We start from the raw sequence: 20663 nt of genomic DNA on the forward strand, positions 1-20663 counted from the left end.
ACTCCTCCTCAAAGTGATTTTGGGGGAAGAGTGATCATCAAAATCTGTGTCGGCACACAGGAGCACACCCCTCGGCTGAACATTATCTACCACAGTGGGAGACAGATATAGGGCTGACCACCATTGCTCAAGATCAATTATTTATGACCCAGGATTCCAGAATCAGGCTCGACTACTGCTCATGTGGGTGGTCAGTGGTCATCAGAGTTAGTCTGCAGCTCCTCTGTGACCAAGTGAGTTAACAGTGTTCAAAAACTCAGAATTCAGTTCTGACTTCTGGACTATCCCAAAGGAGTTCAGGACACACAGTCCAGGCTTAGGGATGCTGTTGCCTCCAGAAATAAATGTTCTGCATTTGACTTTCCTTTGCTCAGAAGGTCTGCTGCTCTGTGTCAGGAGCAGTCCTTTTCAGAGAGATGCAGAATTCTACATTATTTCCTATCTGTAATTCTTGGCTAAGATCCATGAACACTTCAAGAGGGGACGTTAATGAACACAGCCTCCTGGCAAACTTCAGACAATGCCCAACTTCTTCCTCCAGGGCTGAATGACCTGAGTTCATAAACATACCTAGAATTTGTACTGTCTTTCTGGTTTTGAGTTGGTAAAATTAAAATGAAGTCAAACCATTTCAAGGATTTTCTTTGATATCTGATTTTGGGGCTAAGTAGGAATAAAACTAGTTTTTAGCTTTCTTTCTGCAATGACCTCAAGTACCCAAAATCCTCACACAAGTTGTTTCCTCTCCTTAAAATACTCTTCCCCAACCTGATCCTCCTCCTCTCACATCTGCTTATCTTTCAAGTCTCAATTTACACATCACTTCCTCCAAGAGAACCTCTTGACCTCCAAAGCTGAATCACAGGTCCTTCCCCAAGATCACATACGCCCAGGGTTTTCCCACTAAAAGTGCCCAATTTTATGCTCTGTCTGGTAATTTTGTCTCCCCTGCTAGACAGTGAGCCCTGCCAGCACAACAAAAAAATATCTGCCTCAATTACTAAAATAATCCTTGGGTCTTAGGGTACCAGGTAAAAGTAATAACTCAGATATTTATTTAGAATAAATGAATAGTAAAGACCACATGCAAAGAGTTAAATGAAAAAACACACAGTTTAAAAAAAAAATTAGCCAGAATATCTCTTTCTTGGATTAAGACATGTTGGACACCAGATTACAATTCTAGGAACAGAATTTGAGGAAAACAAACAAAAAGAGAAAGAGGGAGCTTTTCCCATCTTTTGATTCAACCACAAGAAGGCAGAAGCTATCAATTCTTTGCAAAAGCTATCAAGGCTTCTGCCATAAACAAAAAAAGGCAAAGTTTCGGGTGACTTAACCATATTCCAGAAACTACTTTCCACCAAAGTAGGGAGGTATCAGTACATTCATATTGGAGAAAATCCAGCACTCGCCTGAGAATTTCCATAGTAACATAGAAACAATATTAAAGAAATGCCAAAATTTGATGTACACAGACAAAAATGATACAGAAGAAGGTTTTCAAAATAAACTTGCCTTTGAGCTCATAAAACCACTGGTGAGAGGCTGTACAACAATCTGGGAAGAGCAATTATAAGGTTTCTCAAATCACTGGTTTCTGAAAATGTGGAGGCAGCTCAAGGCAGAGGGAGGAATAGGTGTGCTTTCTGCTTCTCTTGTAAGCATAAGAAAGCCAATTTCTACGGCAGGTCTGGCAAAAAGCCACCATACATGGAGCACTATGCTCATCGCCATGTAATTGTGCAGTGTAAAAAAGAACAAATCTCCTATCTTGACATACTAATGGATACTTGTTTCCATAGATACTTGAACTTAGCAACCAATTAGATAAAAATGAGTATTCCCCAGAGTCTACATGTACTACACCTCTGAAACTGTAAACTTCCAGCTACTTAAAGAAACCACAGTTTGTCAGGGCAAGAAGAGACTTGATCTGTTCTTTCTTGCAAGCCCACATTTGACATTTTCAGAAAATTTTTTTCTGGAAATTTTTTTCCAGAAAAATTTTTTATGGCATATTTCTTTCTTTCCCCAACATCCTAAGTCTCAGTTTCCTAAAGATGTGTAATGACTTTAATACAAATTAGTGAATCAAATCAGCTTGTTTAATGATCACTATTTTAAACATTTATCCTACAAGGTAACTAACTCTGAGTTAAGAACTACCAGTGGTCATATGGGAATCACAAAATCACTAAAAACTGGTTCCAGGCTAACAATCATGCTAGACCAAACTTAATCACATTCAAGATCACCAGTGTACTTGGGAATCTGACAGGGCACCCAGGGTCCTGACTCCAAGTTTCAGTCATCACTGTGTGGAAGGCTGCAGATCTCCTGGTGAGGGGGGAGTTCTGGGTGACACAACATTGGTGAGCCAGACTCGACAGGGCACAGCTACTTGTGACTCCCAAGGAAAACACCCTCATTTTAGAAAGCCAAGTGGCCGTTTGCTTCAGGGATGTGAGAAAGACCATGTAAAGACTATCTGATTTCTTAGGAAGGAAATTGCTCTCCCAGCATAACAAGATGACTTATAAAAACAAAAACACGTCATACTATTTCTTTCACTTGGATGAGTCTGACTCTACCAGTGTGACCTGGGAGCCAAGCCTGTTGGCCCCTCCTTAGAATCTAACAACTGCTCTACACAGAGAGGCATTAGGGAGCAGAGACTGGCCAGGAAAAGGGCAGTGAGTGAACAGCACAGAACCTCCCAGCAGGACCCAGGCCCTCACTCATAGACTCTGCACTCGGGTGAGTGGAATGGACCGGGCTCTGCACACTGTGTTCATCAGGCAAGAGTAGAGTGTGTGTCCAAACTCTCTTCCACGACCGGTGAGCCGGGCAGAAGGCAGGCCCAGCCAGTCGGTCCCTCGGGCCAGGGCAGGAAGCGAGTCTCTCTTACCCTGGTGCGTGGGGCCGCAGGGCTAACACCAGAAATTCATCCGAAGGAGCATGTCGAGGTTGAGGCAGAAGACTTGTCCCAGCAGGTTCCTGAGCAACAGGTGCTCCAGGCAAGGAGTGACAGCCAGGATGCAGAAATGAGGGGTGGAGAAGCAGCAATGCAAGAGCAATATCCGGGGGAGGAGTGCATGAGTGGGAAATAGACTTTGGGGTCAGACACATCTGTGCTCAAACACCTGCCCCATCACTAACTAACTGTGTGAACATGGGCAGCCACTTACCCTGGCCAAGCTCACTTCCACTACCTAAAATACCAGAATGACAGGATACTTCCCCAATGGGTGTCAGGAAGCTTAAATGATATAAGTCATTATATCATTTATCAAGTGCAGCGCTTGGTAAAGAGCACACACTAAATGTTAGCTTCTATTATTAGATCAATGCCAGCATCATTACTACCATTTAAAACAGTTGCTAAAAAACAGATTCTCAACAACCGGTAGAAAAGGATACTTATGATCTGTGAATGGGAGAGTGAGCACCAGTAACTACAGGGATAATGATGGCGCTTTTTCAGGACCCCAGAGTGTTTTCCAGGGTGCAGCCTGGGTCTATTGAAAGGATCAAGATGAGGGAAGAGCAGTGTCCACTCACCGGCCTGGCCCACGAGAGAAGTCATCCGACCCACCCTGCCAACAAGCCTTGGTTCCAACACTATCTTCTGAAAGCAGGACAGCCCAACCTAGGAGGAAGCCACCCACTATCAGCCCAAATGAGCTTTTGGTGTCATCTGAAAGTTTAATAGAGATGTCAACTGAACTGAGATGACAGTGAAAAGTGCCAGATTCAGTACATCTCTAAAGGGTTTATTTCCATCTTCCTGAAATCTCATTTCTCTGCTACCATCTGCAGCACACGGTAACGTAGGAGTGTTGTGAGTGTCTGGGAGACAGCCCCTAGGTGTCCATGGCAACCCAGCCATGGGGAAAGTGCTGGGCGGTGAATGTGTGGGAGCTCAGACGAGGCTATTAGCTGTTCCAGCTTGAATGTGTCAGTATGATCAGTGTGTATAAGGCACAAGAAAAAAAAAATCCGTTATTAGCCTCTGCAGCTATATCAAGGCAGAGTCTTGCTTCTTCCAAGGAGGGGATTTGGCTGGCAAACAGCTCACTGCTGGGAATTGCTGAGAACAGTACAAATCTCTCTCCACCACTCAGTTTCTCAAAGTCAGCTTTGTCAGAAAGCCAACTTGGACTGAACTCATGAAAGCCCAAACCTGCTGGCCCCTGGAATTCCTGTGGCCACTCTTCCAGGGAGCCCCATTGTCTCCTAACTTCTCTTCTTCCTCATTTCGCCACTTCTACATTTCTACCTCACTTTCTCAGAAGGACTTCTTAAAAGTCCTCAGAGGGTAAGAACTGGGTTTCTTTCTACCCAGTATTCAGCTAAAATGCTTTTATAAAGTGTGGAGGCATGGACTAGAATCACTCACTCTGTTAAATCTCAGCTCAGCTATTTACTAGCTATGCTTATAGACATATCACAAATTCTTTGGTACTCCTCCACTCAAGACATGGAACCTCATCACCACCCCTCCCTTGAGTGTGGGCTCGACTTGCTGACTTGCTCCCAGAAAATACAATATAGCAGAGGTGATGGAATATCACTTTGAGAGAAGGTTATTAAAAGACTACAGCTCCCATCACAGGCGAGCTTTCCCATTCTTTTATTGTAGAAATTACTCACTCTGAGGGAAGTTAGCTGCCATGTGTTGAGGACACCCAAGTAGCTTATGGAGAAGGCCATGAGGCGGAGAACTGATGCCTATTAGCAACCACGAGAGTGAGCTTAGAATCGGATCCTCCCTAAATGAGCCTGGAGGGGACTGCAGTGGGAACCAGCAGCTTCACTACAGCCTAACAAGAGGTCCTGCACCAGGACGATGCTGCTAAGCCCCTCCAGGATCCCTGCCCACAGAAACTGTGAGATAAGAAACGCTTGCTGTGTTAAGCCACCAAGGTTAGGGTAATCTATAATGCAGAAAGTGATAATAATACATAGCGAGAAGGTGACATAACCTGAGATTCAGTTTCCTCAGGCATAAAAGGAGGATGATGACAGGTTTGACAATCCTATGAGGTAATAAATGTAAATCACTCAGCCCAGTGCCTGGCACATGCTCAGCAATTAGACCTGCTACCAACATCCGTGTGGGGTTAGTACCATGTCATGGTCAAAAGCAAAGACTTTGAGTTGACCAGACCCATAAAGAACTCTTAGAAGTCAATAATTAGAAAATAATTTTTTAAATGTGGAAAGATTTGAACACAGATTTCACCAAAGAAGACATACAAATGACAAATAAGCATATGAAAAGATGTTTGACATCATTAACCAGAGAAATGTACATTAAAGCCACAGTGAGATGTGACCACATACCTACTAGAATGGCCAATTTTTATTTAAAAAAAATAGATAATACAAGTATGGTGAGACAATGGAGTAACAAAGACTCACATACATTGCTGCTGGGAAAGCACAATGGCACCATCATCTAAACAAATAGTTTAACAATTTCTTAAAAAGTTAAACATATAGTTGCCACTCAGCCCAACAATCCTACTCCCAGGAGAATGTATTTACCCAAGAGAAATTAAAATATATGTCCACACAAAGATCTATAAGTGACTGTTCAAAGCAGCTTTATCTGTAAAAGCCAAAAGACTGGACACCAAACGTTCATCAACTGATAAATGGATTAACAAAGTATAATACGTTCATACAATGGACTATTCCTTAGAAATAAAAAGGAATGAACTCCTGATACATCAAACAACATGGATGAATCCCAAAAGCATGATGCTAAGAGATATAAGGCAAGATCAAAAAGCTGCATATGGCATAATTACAGTTATATGACATTCTAGAAAAGAGAAGACTGTAAGGACAGAAATCATATCAGTAGCTATCAGGAGGTGGGGATGGGAGAAGGGGCTTGACTACAAAGCAACACAAGAGAATTTTTTAGAGTGATTAAAATATTCCATATTTTTATGAAGATGATGGTTATATGACTGTGTATAGTTGTCAAAATTCATCAAACTGAATCCCCTCCAAAAAGCAAATTTTACTGTGAATAAATTATTATACCTCAATAAACCCAAAAGAAAATAATCTGGGATGTTGATAAAGAGGGAAGCTACACATTGTAGGGGCAGAAGGTATACAGGGAATCTCTACCTTCCCCTCAATTTGGCTATGAATCTAAAAGTGCACTAAAAATATAAAGTCTTGACTTAAAGAAATAAATGTATTAGAAATGCATTCTCTTCATAAGATGAATCAGATATTATAGTGCTCTAATGAAAGAATATTTTGCTGAGAAAGAAAAAGAAAAAAAGAGAGGAAAAATGAAGGGAAGGAGAGAAGAAAGGGTAAATGGAAGAGGGGAGAGAAGGAAAAAGAAAAAAAATAAAAGGAGGAGAAAGAAAATATTTTTTCATCTGCCACCAAAACCTGAAAACCTGTTCCTAGAGGCAGTTTGGCACAAGAATTTGGAATGGAACAGACCTTGTTAAAACCCCAGCTCTACACTTTCTAGCTGTGTAACATGACCTCTCTGAGTAAACTCTGTAGAGCAGGGATATGACTACACTGACCTATTACTGTCACAATTTAATGAGCACAGTCTGTAATCTTCACAGTGACAGCTCCCCTTAGCATACCCCATTCCTCAACCCTGCAGTAGGGATCTTGTTAATTTAAGTGCCCACACAGTGGTGACAGGAGTAAGAGTTTGAGAAGCAGGGTGGACAATACAATCTTACCTCATTCAAGGATTAAAGTTGGGGGAACAATGAGGCAAGGAGTAGCCATGCCTTTTAAAAAAAAAAAAAAAAATCCCTTCAACAGATTTAAAGGGAATCATGGTTCCAGTCGCCTGTAGAAGGCTATGTGCCCAGAAATCTAAACATGTCATCTGGAAAGTAGTCTGTGACACTTGGTTTAGTAGACAAAAAAGATTTCAATCTGTGTAGCAAGAGTCCATTTATCTAAAAGTGTGTGTTTTGAGTTATTTGTGAATAAGTCCACAGAGATATGTCCAGAAGAAAATTCACCAAAGTGATTGTCCCTGGGTGGAGGGATTTCAGGTGGTTTTTACTTTATTTCCAAATTGCAGTATCCTTTTAATAACCTGCAATGAGCACATATTTCTATAATAAAGTTATTTTCACTTTGAAAAACATGAAGACATTTCAATGCAATGTTCCAACGAAACAAAACACATCAACATGCAGTAAGGCAAATGGTCCATCAGACAGCAGTCCATGCCCTGGAGTTGCCCTTCTAGCCAGCACTGGCAACAGGAGGCAAACAGGTAGGTAAAACTCTCAGGTTTACAAAGGTGGAGCAGGTGCAAAATGGTATGGGTTCAAGAATAGGTTTGGAGAGGGAGAAAAACTCAATTCAAAATCTGGTTCTACCACATTAGCTGTGTAGACTTTGGGCAAGTGCCTTAACATCTCTGCCCTTCAGCTTCCTCCTTGCTGAACTAGGATAGTTACTTCTACCTTCTATGTGATACCTTCAGTTCACTGCCCGGTGCACAGTAAGTACTCAATAAAGTCAGCTGCTTCTATTATTATCTGGGACATTCACATTGCAACCACTATGTTCTCCATGATCTGGGGTCACACAGCAGAATGGAGAGAAGGAATGGCAAACCTTGTTAAATTCAAACATTGGGTCTTGGACAACATGCTTCTCGAGCGTCGTGAAACCCTTCCTGGGAGCAGCAGGTGAGGAGTAAGGCAAACCGCAAAGGGGAAGAAGAGGGCAAGACGAGGGTTGACATAACCCCTGGGTTCACCTGCTTGTAGTGGGTGAGCCAACATAACTCACCCCTCTCCTCCACCCTTCCTCCTGGGTTGGCTGGGACCTCCCCCATAGACTTCATAAGTAGGATCCCGGAAAGATGATGCAAACGCCAAGCCAGAAAGAACTTTACAGACTGTATACTGCAGCATTCATTCTGGAGGTGAGGGACCTGAGGACTGGGGAGAGAAGGGGATCACAGGGAACCAGAGCAGGCAGCACCCAGCACAGGCTCTCCATCATGGTGTCCCCTCCTATGCTCACCCTTCCCTCCCCCTGGCTCCCTCCCAGGCTTTCATTTCCCCCGTTCCTTTCCCCTGCCTTATTACCTGCCGGGCTCCTTAAGGGCCCTTCTCTCCTCTGGCAGCCCTAATTGTCCCTGTTGGCTCTGTGGTGAGGGGAGAAACCAGACTAGGGCTGTTCTGACTCCAAGGATGGCCTAGAGAGAGGACTGCCGGGGCCACAGTGAAGTCAAAACTTGCACAGTCACTCCTCTGCTTCCAAATGAAACAGAGCCCAAACACTGGTGTGAAACAAGAGAGAGAAGAAGAAAGGAGCCCTGAGTCCTTCTCAAACCTCCCTGGCAACACTGAAAGTTACCTTGACACTCTTAGGAAAGGAAGACCCTGGAAGAGAGAGGTACCAGCAGATTCGAGAGGAGCCAGCAGACTCCATCTCCTAGGTGGTAAATACAGCTGAGATGTGGGGCAGCCAGAGGTGAGGAGAGACTTGGAGGCCGGTGTGCAAGGCCACTTTCCCAGGTCACAGTCTCAACTCTTGGTAGTGGGCTAGGACTTACCTTGGGCAGGCTGACTGGAGTCCTGGGCTTGGTCCTTGGGTTTTTAATCAAGAGCCTCTGATCCAGAGGGAGCAGATGGTATTTCATGGCCTCGATGAGGAAGTCCTTACAGGTGTTGTTATTCTTTATCAAAGCTTCTTCTTCAACTGTCTAAAGGTAATAACCCACAGGTGATCCTGGGGCAGAGTTGAGCCCCATTTCCTAAGCCATCTCCCTGGGCTGAGTCATTCCTGTGCTCCCACACTCATCCATTCCCTCATTGCATTGTCTCAAACCCCAAGACCAAGGTCCAGAGTTACAGCTTGGTGCCCACCTCCTGCATCTCAAGAGAGCAATGGAGTAAGAGATGAAGCTCCGGCATCAAATCCCAGCTCTACCACTTACCTCCTCTGATCCTCAGTTTCCTCATCTGTAAGATGCAAGGCAGGCATATTAAAGTACCCCACAACCTCACACATTGTATTTTCTTGTAAACTTAAATTATATAAAGACAATTTATTGTCCCTAAGGCTTCCTTCCACATGCCCCCTGACTGGAATGTATTAGGTTGGTGCAAAAGTAATTGCGGTTTTGCACTGCTGAAATTTGCTGTTTGATATTGGAATACATTCTTAGATAAATGTGGTTATGTTATACATCATTTTAATGTGCATCTCTTGCTTTATATTTTGTTTGCTAATGACTAATTACTTGCTATTTATATTTATTTTAGACTATAGAAATGATGCTAGACAAAAACCAAATTTGAGTGATCTGAGTTCAAAATGGGCCGTAAAGCAGTGGAGACAACTCACATCAACAATGCATTTGGCCTAGGAACTGCTAATGAATGTACAGTGCAGTGATGGTTCAAGAAGTTTTACAAAGGAGACAAGAGTCTTGAAGATGAGGAGCGCAGTGGCCAGCCATCAGAAGTTGACAATGACCAACTCGGAACCACCATCAAAGCTGATCCTCTTACATCTACATGAGAAGTTGCCAGAGATCTCAGTGCCAGCCATTCTATGGTTGTTTGGCAAATTGGAAAGGTGACAAAATTCAGTAAGTGGGTGCCTCATGAGCTGACCAAAAAAAAAAAAAAAAAATCATTGCTTTGAAGTGTCATCTTCTCTTATTCTACACAATAACAGTGAACTTCCAATGAATTTCTCAATTGGATTGTGATGTGTGATGAAAAGTGGCTTTTATATAACAACTGGCAACAACCAACTCAGTGGTTAGACCACAAAGAAACTCCAAAGCACTTCCCAAAGCCAAACTTGCACCAAAAACAGGTCATGGTCACTGTTTGGTGGTCTGCTGCTGGTCTGATGCACTACAGTTTTCTGAATCCTGGTGAAACCAATACAGCTGAGAAGTATGTTCAGCAAATCAATGAGATGCATCCAAAAATGCAATGCCTGCAGCCAGCACTGGTCAACAGAAAGGGTCCAATTCTTCTCCATTGACAACACTCAATCATGACCACACATCACACAACCAACACTTCCATATTGGGCTATGAAGTTTTGCCTCATCTGCCATATTCACCAACTGACTACCACTTCTTCAAGCAATGCGACAACTTTTTTCAGGGAAAACACTTCCACAACCAGCAAGATACAGAAAACGCTTTCCAAGAGTTCTTTGAATCCTGAAGCATGGATTTTTATGCTACAGGAATAAACAAACTTATTTCTCATTAGCAAAAATGTGTTGATGGTAATGGTTCCTATTTTGATTAATAAAGATGTTTTGTCCAATCACAGGACTTTTTGCCCTCTGCTCCTGGGAACCTCAGGCAGCCACCCCCATGGGCACATGCCTAGGTGCTGTTCCTGCCCGCGCTCCCTCCCTCTGCCTTTTATTTCTCAGCTGCCGAGATCCTGGAAGGCTGAATATTCCCCAGCTACTTCAGTCGTCCCTTATGTGAAGTTTAGAAGCTCCACCATTCCAGTTACCATCCTGTAGGTAACTTCCTGATTTGGTCAGTCTTCCTCTTCATATGACTTCTAGACTGAACTCTTGGTGAAGATAGGTGAGTGATGATCCAGTACAATTTTTGCAAAAATGAATCAGGATTTTCATGACCAAATATTAGAGAAGAGAGCCTTTTTCTTCTCAGTTTCTACCTGTTGTGGCCAGAAGTTGGCTTCTACTTTTTCAAGAATATAACCAGGTGTTAACAAACACAAAACTACTTCTCAGAGCAGCTTCATAAAAATTGATCTTTCAAAATTAAATAAGCATCTGGTGGACTGAAAATGTGTTATATTATGTGTATTTTAAAGATATTTTGACTACTGCCAAAATAAATCAATTCCTTCATGCTATCTCTCTTGTGGATATCATCATATGCCACTGGGTTGTATAGAGCACAGGCTCTGGGGGGGAGGCAGACTTGGATTTGCACCTCGCCTCTACCACTTATTGCTTGTGACCTTGGACTTTGCCTATTAGGAAAACCAGCTTTGAAGCTCAGCAAATCGGGAAATTCATTGAGAACAGTCTGTAAAGAGATCAAGCCCTAAGCCTTTGGAGTGGGAGCACTGACTCCAAGACCCTAGACTACCAGAGAACTAACTCTGATGCTGCTGCTGCTGCGGCTGCTGCTGCTAAGCTGCCTCAGTCGTGTCCAACTCTGTGCGACCCCATAGACGGCAGCTCACCAGGCTCCGCCGTCCCTGGGATTCTCCAGGCAAGAACACTGGAGTGGGCTGCCATTTCCTTCTCCAATGCATGAAAGTGAAAAGTGAAAGTGAAGTCGCTCAGTCCTGTCTGACTCTTTACGACACCATGGACTGCAGCCTACCAGGCTCCTCCGTCCATGGGATTTTCCAGGTAAGAGTACTGGAGTGGGTTGCCATTGCCTTCTCTGAACTAAACCTAGGGAGTATCAAATAGTGAGAACTCACACAAAGGAAACCAACTGAATACAAGTCCCAGCATCACCCAACCACCAGTAGCACCCTGTGCAGGATGCCTCATCTAAACAACAAGCAAAACAAAAATATAAGCCCAATCATCAGCAGACAGGATTACTACCTCACTCAGCCTTGCCCAACAGAGGAAAAATAAACAAAAAAAACAAAAACTCAGGACAGATCTCACCCTATATGAAGCTTACACAAACCACTGGACCAACCTTAGGAGGGAAGAAACCAAAAGTAACAAAGAATTCAACCTTTAAGCCTGGGAAAAGGAGACCTCAAACACAATAAGTTACAAAAAAAAAAAAAAAAAAATGAAAAGGCAGAGAAATACTACACAAAAGAAGGAACAAACTAGAAACACAGAAGTCCAAATAAATGAAGAGGAAATAGGCGAACTACCTGAAAAGGAATTCAGAATAATGACAGTAAAGATGATCAAAAACCTTGAAAACAAATGGAAAAAATGCAAGAATCAGTTAACAAAGACCTAGAAGAATTAAAGAATAAATATTCAGAGACAGACAACATAATTACTGAAATTAAAAATACTCTAGAAGGAGTCAATAGCAGAATATCTGAAGCAGAAGGACGAATCAGTGAGCTGAAGATAAAATGGTGGAAATAACTTCTGAAGAGCAGAATAAAGTAAAAAGAATGAAAAGAACTGAAGATAGTCTCAGAGACCTCTGGGATAATATCAAATGCACAAACATTTGAATTATAGGGGTCCCAGAAGAAGAGAAAAATAAAGGGTATGAGAAAATTTTTGAAGAGATTATAGTTGAAAATTTCCCCAACATGGAAAAGGAAATTGTCAATCAAGTCCAAGAGGCACAAAGAGACCCATACAGGATAAACCCAAGGAGAAACATGCCAAGACACATACTAATCAAGCTAACAAAGACTAAACACAAAGAAAGAATATTAAAAGCAGCAAGGGAAAAGCAACAAGTAACATAAGGGAAACCCCATACGCTTAACAGAAACCCTATACGCTTTCAGCAGGAACTCTGCAGGCCCGAAGGGAATGGCAGGATATATTTAAAGTAGTGAAAGGGAAAAATCTACAACCAAGGTTACTATACCTGGCAAGGATCTCATTCAAAATTGATGGAGAACTAAAAAGCTTTTCAGACAAGCAAAAATTAAGAGAAGTTAGTACCACCAAACCAGCTTTACAACAAATGTTTAAGGGACTTATATAGTCAAGAAATACAAGAAAAGGAAAAAGATCTACAAAATCAACCCCAAACAATTAAGAAAATGGCAATAGGAATGTATATATCAATAATTGCTTTAAATGTAAATGGATTAAATGCTCTAACCAAAAGACAGAGACTGGCTGAATGGATACAAAAACAAGACCCATATATATGCTGTCTACAAGAAACCCACTTCAGATCTAAATACACATATAGGCTGAAAGTGAGAGGATAGAAAAATATATTCCATGCAAATGGGAAGCAAAAGAAAGCTGGAGTAGTAATCCTCATATCAGACAAAATAGACCTTAAAATAAAGAAGATTACAAGAGATAAGGAAGGACACTACATAATGATCAAGGGATCAATCCAATAGGAAGACATAAGAACTGTAAATATCTATGCACCCAACATAGAAGCACCTCAATACATAAGACAATCACTAACAGACATAAAAGGAGAAACTGACAGTAACACAATAATAGTAGGAGACTTTGAACACCCCACTCACACCAAAGGACAGATCATCAAAACAGAAAGCTAATAAGGAAACACAAATCTTAAATGAAACATTAGAGGAGATGGATCTCATTGATATCTTCAGGACATTCCATCCAAATGCAGAATACACCTTCATCTCAAGTGCACATGAAACATTCTCCAGGATAGACCACATCTTGGGTCACAAATCAAACCTCAGTAAATTTAAGAAAATTGAAATTGTATCAGGCATCTTCTCTGACCACAATGCTATGAGACTAGATACCAATTACAAGAAAAAAAAAACTGTAAGAAACACAAATATATGGAGATTAAGCAACACATTTCTAAATAACCAACAGGTTACTGAAGAAATCAAAAGGGAAATCAAGAAACTTCTAGAAACAAATGACAATGAAAACACAACAACTCAAAACCTATGGGATGCAGCAAAAGCAGTTCTAAGAGGGAAGTTTATAGCAATACAAGCCTACCTAAAGAAACAAGAAAAACATCAAATAGACAACCTAACTTAACACCTAAAACAACTGGAAAAACAGGAACAACAACAAAAAAAAACCAAAATCAGTAGAAGGAAAGAAATCATAAAGATCTGAGCAGAAATAAATAAGAAATGAAAGATACAATAGTAAAGATTAATAAAACTAAAAGCTGGTTCTTTGAGAAGATAAACAAAACTGACAAACCTTTAGCCAGAATCACCAAGAAAAAAAAGAGAGAAGAATCAACAAAATTAGAAATGAAAAAGGAGACGTTACAACAGACAATGCAGAAATACAAAGGATTATAAGAGATTATTATGAACTACTATATGGCAATAAAATGGATAATCTGGAAGAAATGGGTAGATTCTTAGAAAAGTTCAATCTTCCAAGACTGAACCAGGAAGAAATAAAAATTATGAACAACCCAATTACAAGTACTGAAATTGAAACTTTGATCAAAAATCAAAAAAAAAAAAAAAAAAAGCCCAAGACCAAATGGCTTCACAGGTAAATTCTATCAAACATTTAGAGAAAAGCTAATACCTATCCTTCTGAAACTCTTCCCAAAATATGCAGAGGAAGGAACACTTCCAAACTCCTTCTATGAGGCCACCATCACCCTGACACCAAAACCAGACAAAGACAACCCACACACACAGAAACTATCACTGATGAACATAGATGCAAAAATCCTCAACAAAATTTTAGCCAACAGAATTCAGCAACACATCAAAAAGCTCGTACACATGATCAAGTTGGGTTTATTCCAGGAATGCAAGGATTCTTCAATATACCCAAATCAATCAATGTGATACACCATATTAACAAACTGAAAGATAAAAACCACTTAATAATCTCAATAGATGCAGAAAAAGCCTTTGACAAAATTCAGCACCCATTTATGATTAAAACTATTCAAAAAAATGGGCATAGAAGGAACCTACCTCAACATAGTAAAGGCCATATATGATAAGCCTACAGAAAACATTATTCTCAATGGAAAAAAGCTGAAAGCATACCCCCTAAGATCAGGAACAAAACAAGGGTGTCCACTTTCACCACTGTTATTCAACATAGTTCTGGAAGTCCTAGCTACAGCAATCAGAGAAGAAAAAGAAATAAAAAGAATCCAAATTGGAAAAGAAGAAGTAAAGCTCTCATTGTTTGCAGATGACATGATACTGTACACAGAAAACCCTACAGATAGTGTCAAAAAATTACTAGAGCTAATCAGTGAATTTAGCAAAGTTGTGGGATACAAAATCAATACACAGAAACCACTTGCATTTCTATATACTAACAATGAAAAATCAGAAAGAGAAATTAAGGAATCAATCCATTCACCATTGAAACAAAAAGAATTAAATATCTAGGAATAAATTTACTTAAGGAGACAAAAGAACTGTACTTAGAAAATTATGACACTAATGAAAGAAATCAAAGATGACAAACAGATGGAGAGAGATTCCATGTTCTTGGGTGGGAAGAATCAATATTGTGAAAATGACTATACTACCAAATGCAATCTACAGATTCAATGCAATCCCTATCAAATTACCAATGGCATTTTTCACAGAACTAGAAGAAAAAATTTCACAATTCATATGGAAACACAAAAGACCCCAAATAGCCAAAGCAGTCTTGGAAAAGAAGAATGGAGTTGGAGGAATAAATCTTCCTGACTTCAGATTATACTACAAGTAAGGTGAAAATACAGCCCTCAGATTGGGAGAAAATAATAGCAAATGAAGCAACAAAGGATTAATCTCAAAAATATACAAGCAACTCCTCCAGCTCAACTCCAGAAAAATAAATGACCCAATCAAAAAATGGGCCAAAGAACTAAACAGACATTTCTCCAAAGAAGACATACAGATCGCTAACAAAAACATGAAAAGATGCTCAACATCACTCATTATCAGAGAAATGCAAATCAAAACCACAATGAGGTACCATTACACGCCAGTCAGGATGGCTGCTATCCAAAAGTCTACAAGCAATAAATGCTGGAGAGGGTGTGGAGAAAAGGGAACCCTATTACACTGTTGGTAGGAATGCAAACTAGTACAGCCGCTATGGAGAACAGTGTGGAGATTTCTTAAAAAGCTGGAAATAGAACTGCCATATGACCCAGCAATCCCACTTCTGGGCATACACACCGAGGAAACCAGATCTGAAAGAGACACGTGCACCCCAATGTTCATCACAGCACTGTTTATAATAGCCAGGACATGGAAGCAACCTAGATGCCCATCAGCAGACGAATGGATAAGGAAGCTGTGGTACATATACACCATGGAATATTACTCAGCCATTAAAAAGAATTCATTTGAATCAGTTCTAATGAGATGGATGAAACTGGAGCCCATTTACAGAGTGAAGTAAGCCAGAAAGATAAAGAACATTATAGCATACTAACACATATATATGGAATTTAGAAAGATGGTAATGATAACCCTATATGCAAAACAGAAAAAGAGACACAGATGTACAGAACAGACTTTTGGACTCTGTGGGAGAAGGCGAGGGACGGATGTTTTGAGAAAACAGCATGTATATTATCTATAGTGAAACAGATCACCAGCCCAGGTGGGATGCATGAGACAAGTGCTTAGGCCTGCTGCACTGGGAAGACCCAGAGGAATCGGGTGGAGAGGGAGGTGGGAGGGGGGACCGGGATGGGGAATACATGTAACTCCATGGCTGATTCATGTCAATGTATGACAAAACCCAGTGAAATGTTGTGAAGTACTTAGCCTCCAACTAATAAAAATAAATGAAAAAAAAAAAAAAGATTATACCACAAAGCTACAGTCATCTAGACAGTATGGTACTGGCATAAAAACAGAAATATAGACCAATGGAAGAAGACAGAAACCCCAGAAATAAACCCATGCACCTATGGGTACCTTATTTTTGAGAAAGGAGGCAAGAATGTACAATGGGGCAAAGACAGCCTCTTCGATAAATGGTGCTGGGAAAACTGGACAGCTACATGTAAAAGAATGAAATTAGAACACTTCCTAACACTGTATGGTGTTTATGCAATGATAAACTCAAAATGGATTAAAGACCTAATGTAAGACCATAAACTATAAAACTCTTAGAGGAAAACATAGGCAGAACACTTGATGACATAAATCAAAGCAAGATCATCTATGACCCACTTCCTAGAGTAACAGAAATAAAACAAAAGTATACAAGTGGGACCTGATTAAACTTAAAAGCTTTTCAACAGCAAAGGAAACTATAAGCAAGGTGAAAAGACAACCCTCTGAATGGGAGAAAATAATAGCAAGTAAAACAACTGACAAAGGATTAATTTCTAAAATATACAAGCAGCTCATACAACTCAATGCCAGAAGAACAACCAACACAATCAAAAAGTGGGAGAAAGACGTAAATTGACATTTCTCCAAAGAAGACATACAGATGGCTAGCAAACACATGAAAAGAGGCTCAGCATTGCTCACTATTAGAGAAATGCAAATCAAAACTACAATGAGGTATCACCTCACACTGGTCAGAATGGCCATCATCAAAAAGTCTACAAACAATAAATGCTGGAGAGTGTGTGAAGAAAAGGGAACACTCTTGCACTGTTAGTGGGGATGTAAACTGATACAGCCACTATGGAAGACAGTATGGAGATTCCTTAAAAATCTGGGAATAAAACCATCATATGACCCAGCAATCCTACTCCTAGGTATATATCCTGAGGAAACCAAAACTGAAAAAGAAACATGTGCCCCATTGTTCATTGTAGCACTACTTACAATAGCTAGAACATGGAAGGAACCTAGATGTCCATTGATAGATGAATGGATAAAGAAGCTGTGGTATATATACACAACAGAATATTACTAAGCCATAAAAAGAAATGCATTTGAGTCAGTTCTGATGAGGTGGATGAACCTAGAACCTATTATACAGAGTGAAGTAAGTCAGATAGAGAAAGATAAATATCATATTCTAATGTATATATATGGAATCTAGAAAAATGGTACTGAAGAATTTACTTACAGGGCAGCAATGGAGAAACAGACAGAGAAAATAGACCTATGGACATGAGGAGAGGGGAGGAGAGATTGATATGTATGGAAAGAGTAACATGGAAACTTACATTGCTATATGTAAAATAGATAGCCAACGGGAATTTGCTGTATGGCTCAGGAAACTCAAACGGGCTCTGTATCAATCTAGAGGGGTGGGAATGGGCAGGAGATGGGAGGGAGGTTCAGAAGGAAGGGGATATATGTATACCTATGCCTGATTCATGTTGAGGTTCAACAGAAAACAACAAAATTCTGTAAAGCAATTATCCTTCAATAAAACAATAAATTAAAAAGAAAAAAAGAGATGTGTTTAAGCCTAGTTATGGTGATTTAAAATTCACAGTCCTAAACCACAATTACGTTTGTATCAACCTAAACTTTATAATGTTTAAGGCAAATGGTCAGGCATTTGAGAGAAGGAGAGGGAGGGAAACAGGAAGACAGTGGGACCCAACAGCCAACTCTTGTAGGCACTGGGTGTAATAAGGTGATGTTCATGAAGAATTCATATCCCTTTTCTTACGTACAAGCCTCAGGGAGAAGCAGCCAGTGAGGCACTCTATAACATATCAGAGCACAAAGAATGTCTTGCACTAAAGTCCCACCAACTGACCTCCACTTGGACCCCATCTAAGCTGGGGTTGTGACTTCTTCATGCCTTTTTCTAGAGCCAAGGACTTAAGCCTAAATATTTCATGAGCAAAGCTAAGTGTGAACCATGTTGGTACCCCAACTCTCAAATCTCTGCCCTTGGGTGCAGGTCAGATCGCTACTGGCATGTCTGTAAGGTATAGTGTGATCCTCGAAGGCTACTTCATGTTTTCTTTGCTGGAGTGTTTGGGAGTTATCAGCAAAGGTCAGTTCCATTCAGCAGCTAACAGTGATTGAATGTCTCCTGGTTCAGCAGCTCAGTGCTGAACCTCAGGGGAGAAAATGATGAACAAAACAAGGGTTCTGACCATGAGCCCTCAGGTCTAGTCAGAGAATGAGAAGGGCCTTCCCATCTTAACTCTCTCAGCCCTGGAGTGGTCATGCACAGGCCTGGCTGAGCCTCTTCTGGGTCCTCACCTGTAACTAGGAACAGTAATGTGGCCTGGGCCATCATCTGCAGAGCAGTGTCAGAAGTGCCAGGAAAAAGAGGGTCAGTGAAAACACCTCTGTTACCTCTGGATGCCTCTTTCCCCACAGATGATCCTCAGGAACACTCCCTTTTCTGGGAAGGTTTTTTCTGTCCCATTGAGGGGCTATGGCAAGTTGGGACAAATCATAAACATTTAGGGTCAGTTAAAAAAAAATTAAAAGGGTGGGAAGAAGGAAAAATGCATGAGTAGCTACTTCTCCCAGAGCACTCATTCAGAGAGTACCCAAGTGTGTAGAGTTTCAATCTGGGATGATGAAAAAGTTTTAGAAATGGGTATGGTGATGGTTGTAGAGCACAATGAATGCAATTAATGCCACTTACTGTACACCTCAAATGGTTAAAAGGATGAAGTTTATATTATACATATTTTATGACAAGAACAAATTTTTAAATAAGATCTACCATGTTATACACTTAGCACAATATTTTAAAATATTTAATGAAAACCTAATAAATGTTAGCTCTTTAAAAAAAAGAACCACCACCACCAACAAAAAAAAACACCTCCCCTAGGAATCAATGTTGGTACAGGTCTGCCCAGAGCTTTCCTTTCTCGCCTCCTCCATCAGTCATCCTCCGTGGTTACAACTGTTTGAAGTTTCAAGGTCAAAAGAGTTTTAATGAAATATCTCCTTCCGAAGGTGTTCTGAAAAAAAAACCTTAAAAAAAAAAGTCCCACCCCACAGAGCTCACGCCCATTGTCTCTCTCTTCCTTCTTCTCCAGACCTAAACCTGACCTTGCCCTAATAACACAGGAACTATTTCCTAAAGTCTTCATTAAGTTTCCCTTGCGGGCACTCGATGGAGGTGGTGAGCACGGGTTCTCTAAGGCCCCTTTAGCTTTCTCCAGAACCCAAGTCCGCTGGCCGCCCTTGGTCCCTGTGCAGGTGAGACTGCTGGAAGCCAAGCCTCCACCCCTACGGGTGGCGGGGCCCACTCCGTGGCAGGCGTGGTTCCGACACTGGGAGCTGGGGTGGGTTTGGCTCCTCCGCGGAGGGGGCCTCTCCTACAGGAAGGATGTGCGGCCACCAGGTGGCAGTGATACCATCCACGGGGTAAAACACAGGCCACGTCTGAAGGTTTGTGAGTATACTCTCTGGCCCCTGGGCCTCCCTGGTGGCCAAGAAGGTAAAGAATCTGCCTGCAAGACAAGAGACCCAGGTTTAATCCCCGTGTTGGGAAGACCCCTGGAGAAGGAAATGGCCACCCACTCCAGTATTCGTGCCTGGAGTATTCCACAGACAGAGGAATCTGGAGGGCTACAGTCCACGGGATTGCAAAGAGCTGGACATGACTGAGCGATTAGCTCAATACCTGAGAAGAGGGCTGAGGTTCAGACATCCAGAGAACATTCCACTGACCTCTGAGGCCTGTGGTCAACACTGTCACAAACCGAGGACTTCACAAGTGCTCATAAGGATACTGTCTCCCACTAGTGCCAACAGCAGCAGTGGTGTGATGAGAGTAGTAGTATCACTGAACACTGGGTTGTAGGCTTGACATGATTTATCTCATTTGATCCTCAAATGATCCTATAAGGGCAGGGGCTCTTTTCGCCAGGTGAGAAGGCAGAGGCTTAGAAAGGTTGAGGATTGACCCAGTGTATTATGGTCAAGAAGTGACAGAGCTCTGCTGCTAGATACTGAACCTCCTCTTATCCTTGCTTCATACCTGCCATTCCTCCAGAGACCTCCTGAGAACGGCTGTGCTGACCTTCTGCCTTGGAACTTGGTGCTTATCTATTAAGTTTTATCTTCTGCCTGCTTGGAAAACATCTAATGCC

General features: G+C 41.3%; 1 protein-coding gene across 5 annotated transcripts in view; it reads right to left on the reverse strand.

Moving 5' to 3' along the window:
• Positions 1-20663, reverse strand: part of KLHL3 (kelch like family member 3) — a 277231-nt gene that overhangs the window by 23059 nt on the left and 233509 nt on the right. For all 5 annotated transcript variants that reach the window (XM_020893036.2, XM_020893024.2, XM_070465404.1 and 2 more), the window contains one exon: positions 8585-8734. In XM_020893036.2, the coding sequence (XP_020748695.1) occupies positions 8585-8734 (150 nt within the window). The remainder of the gene's footprint in view (positions 1-8584; positions 8735-20663) is intronic.

This window comes from Odocoileus virginianus, chromosome 3, assembly GCF_023699985.2.
Source record: "Odocoileus virginianus isolate 20LAN1187 ecotype Illinois chromosome 3, Ovbor_1.2, whole genome shotgun sequence".
Taxonomy (NCBI): domain Eukaryota; kingdom Metazoa; phylum Chordata; class Mammalia; order Artiodactyla; family Cervidae; genus Odocoileus; species Odocoileus virginianus.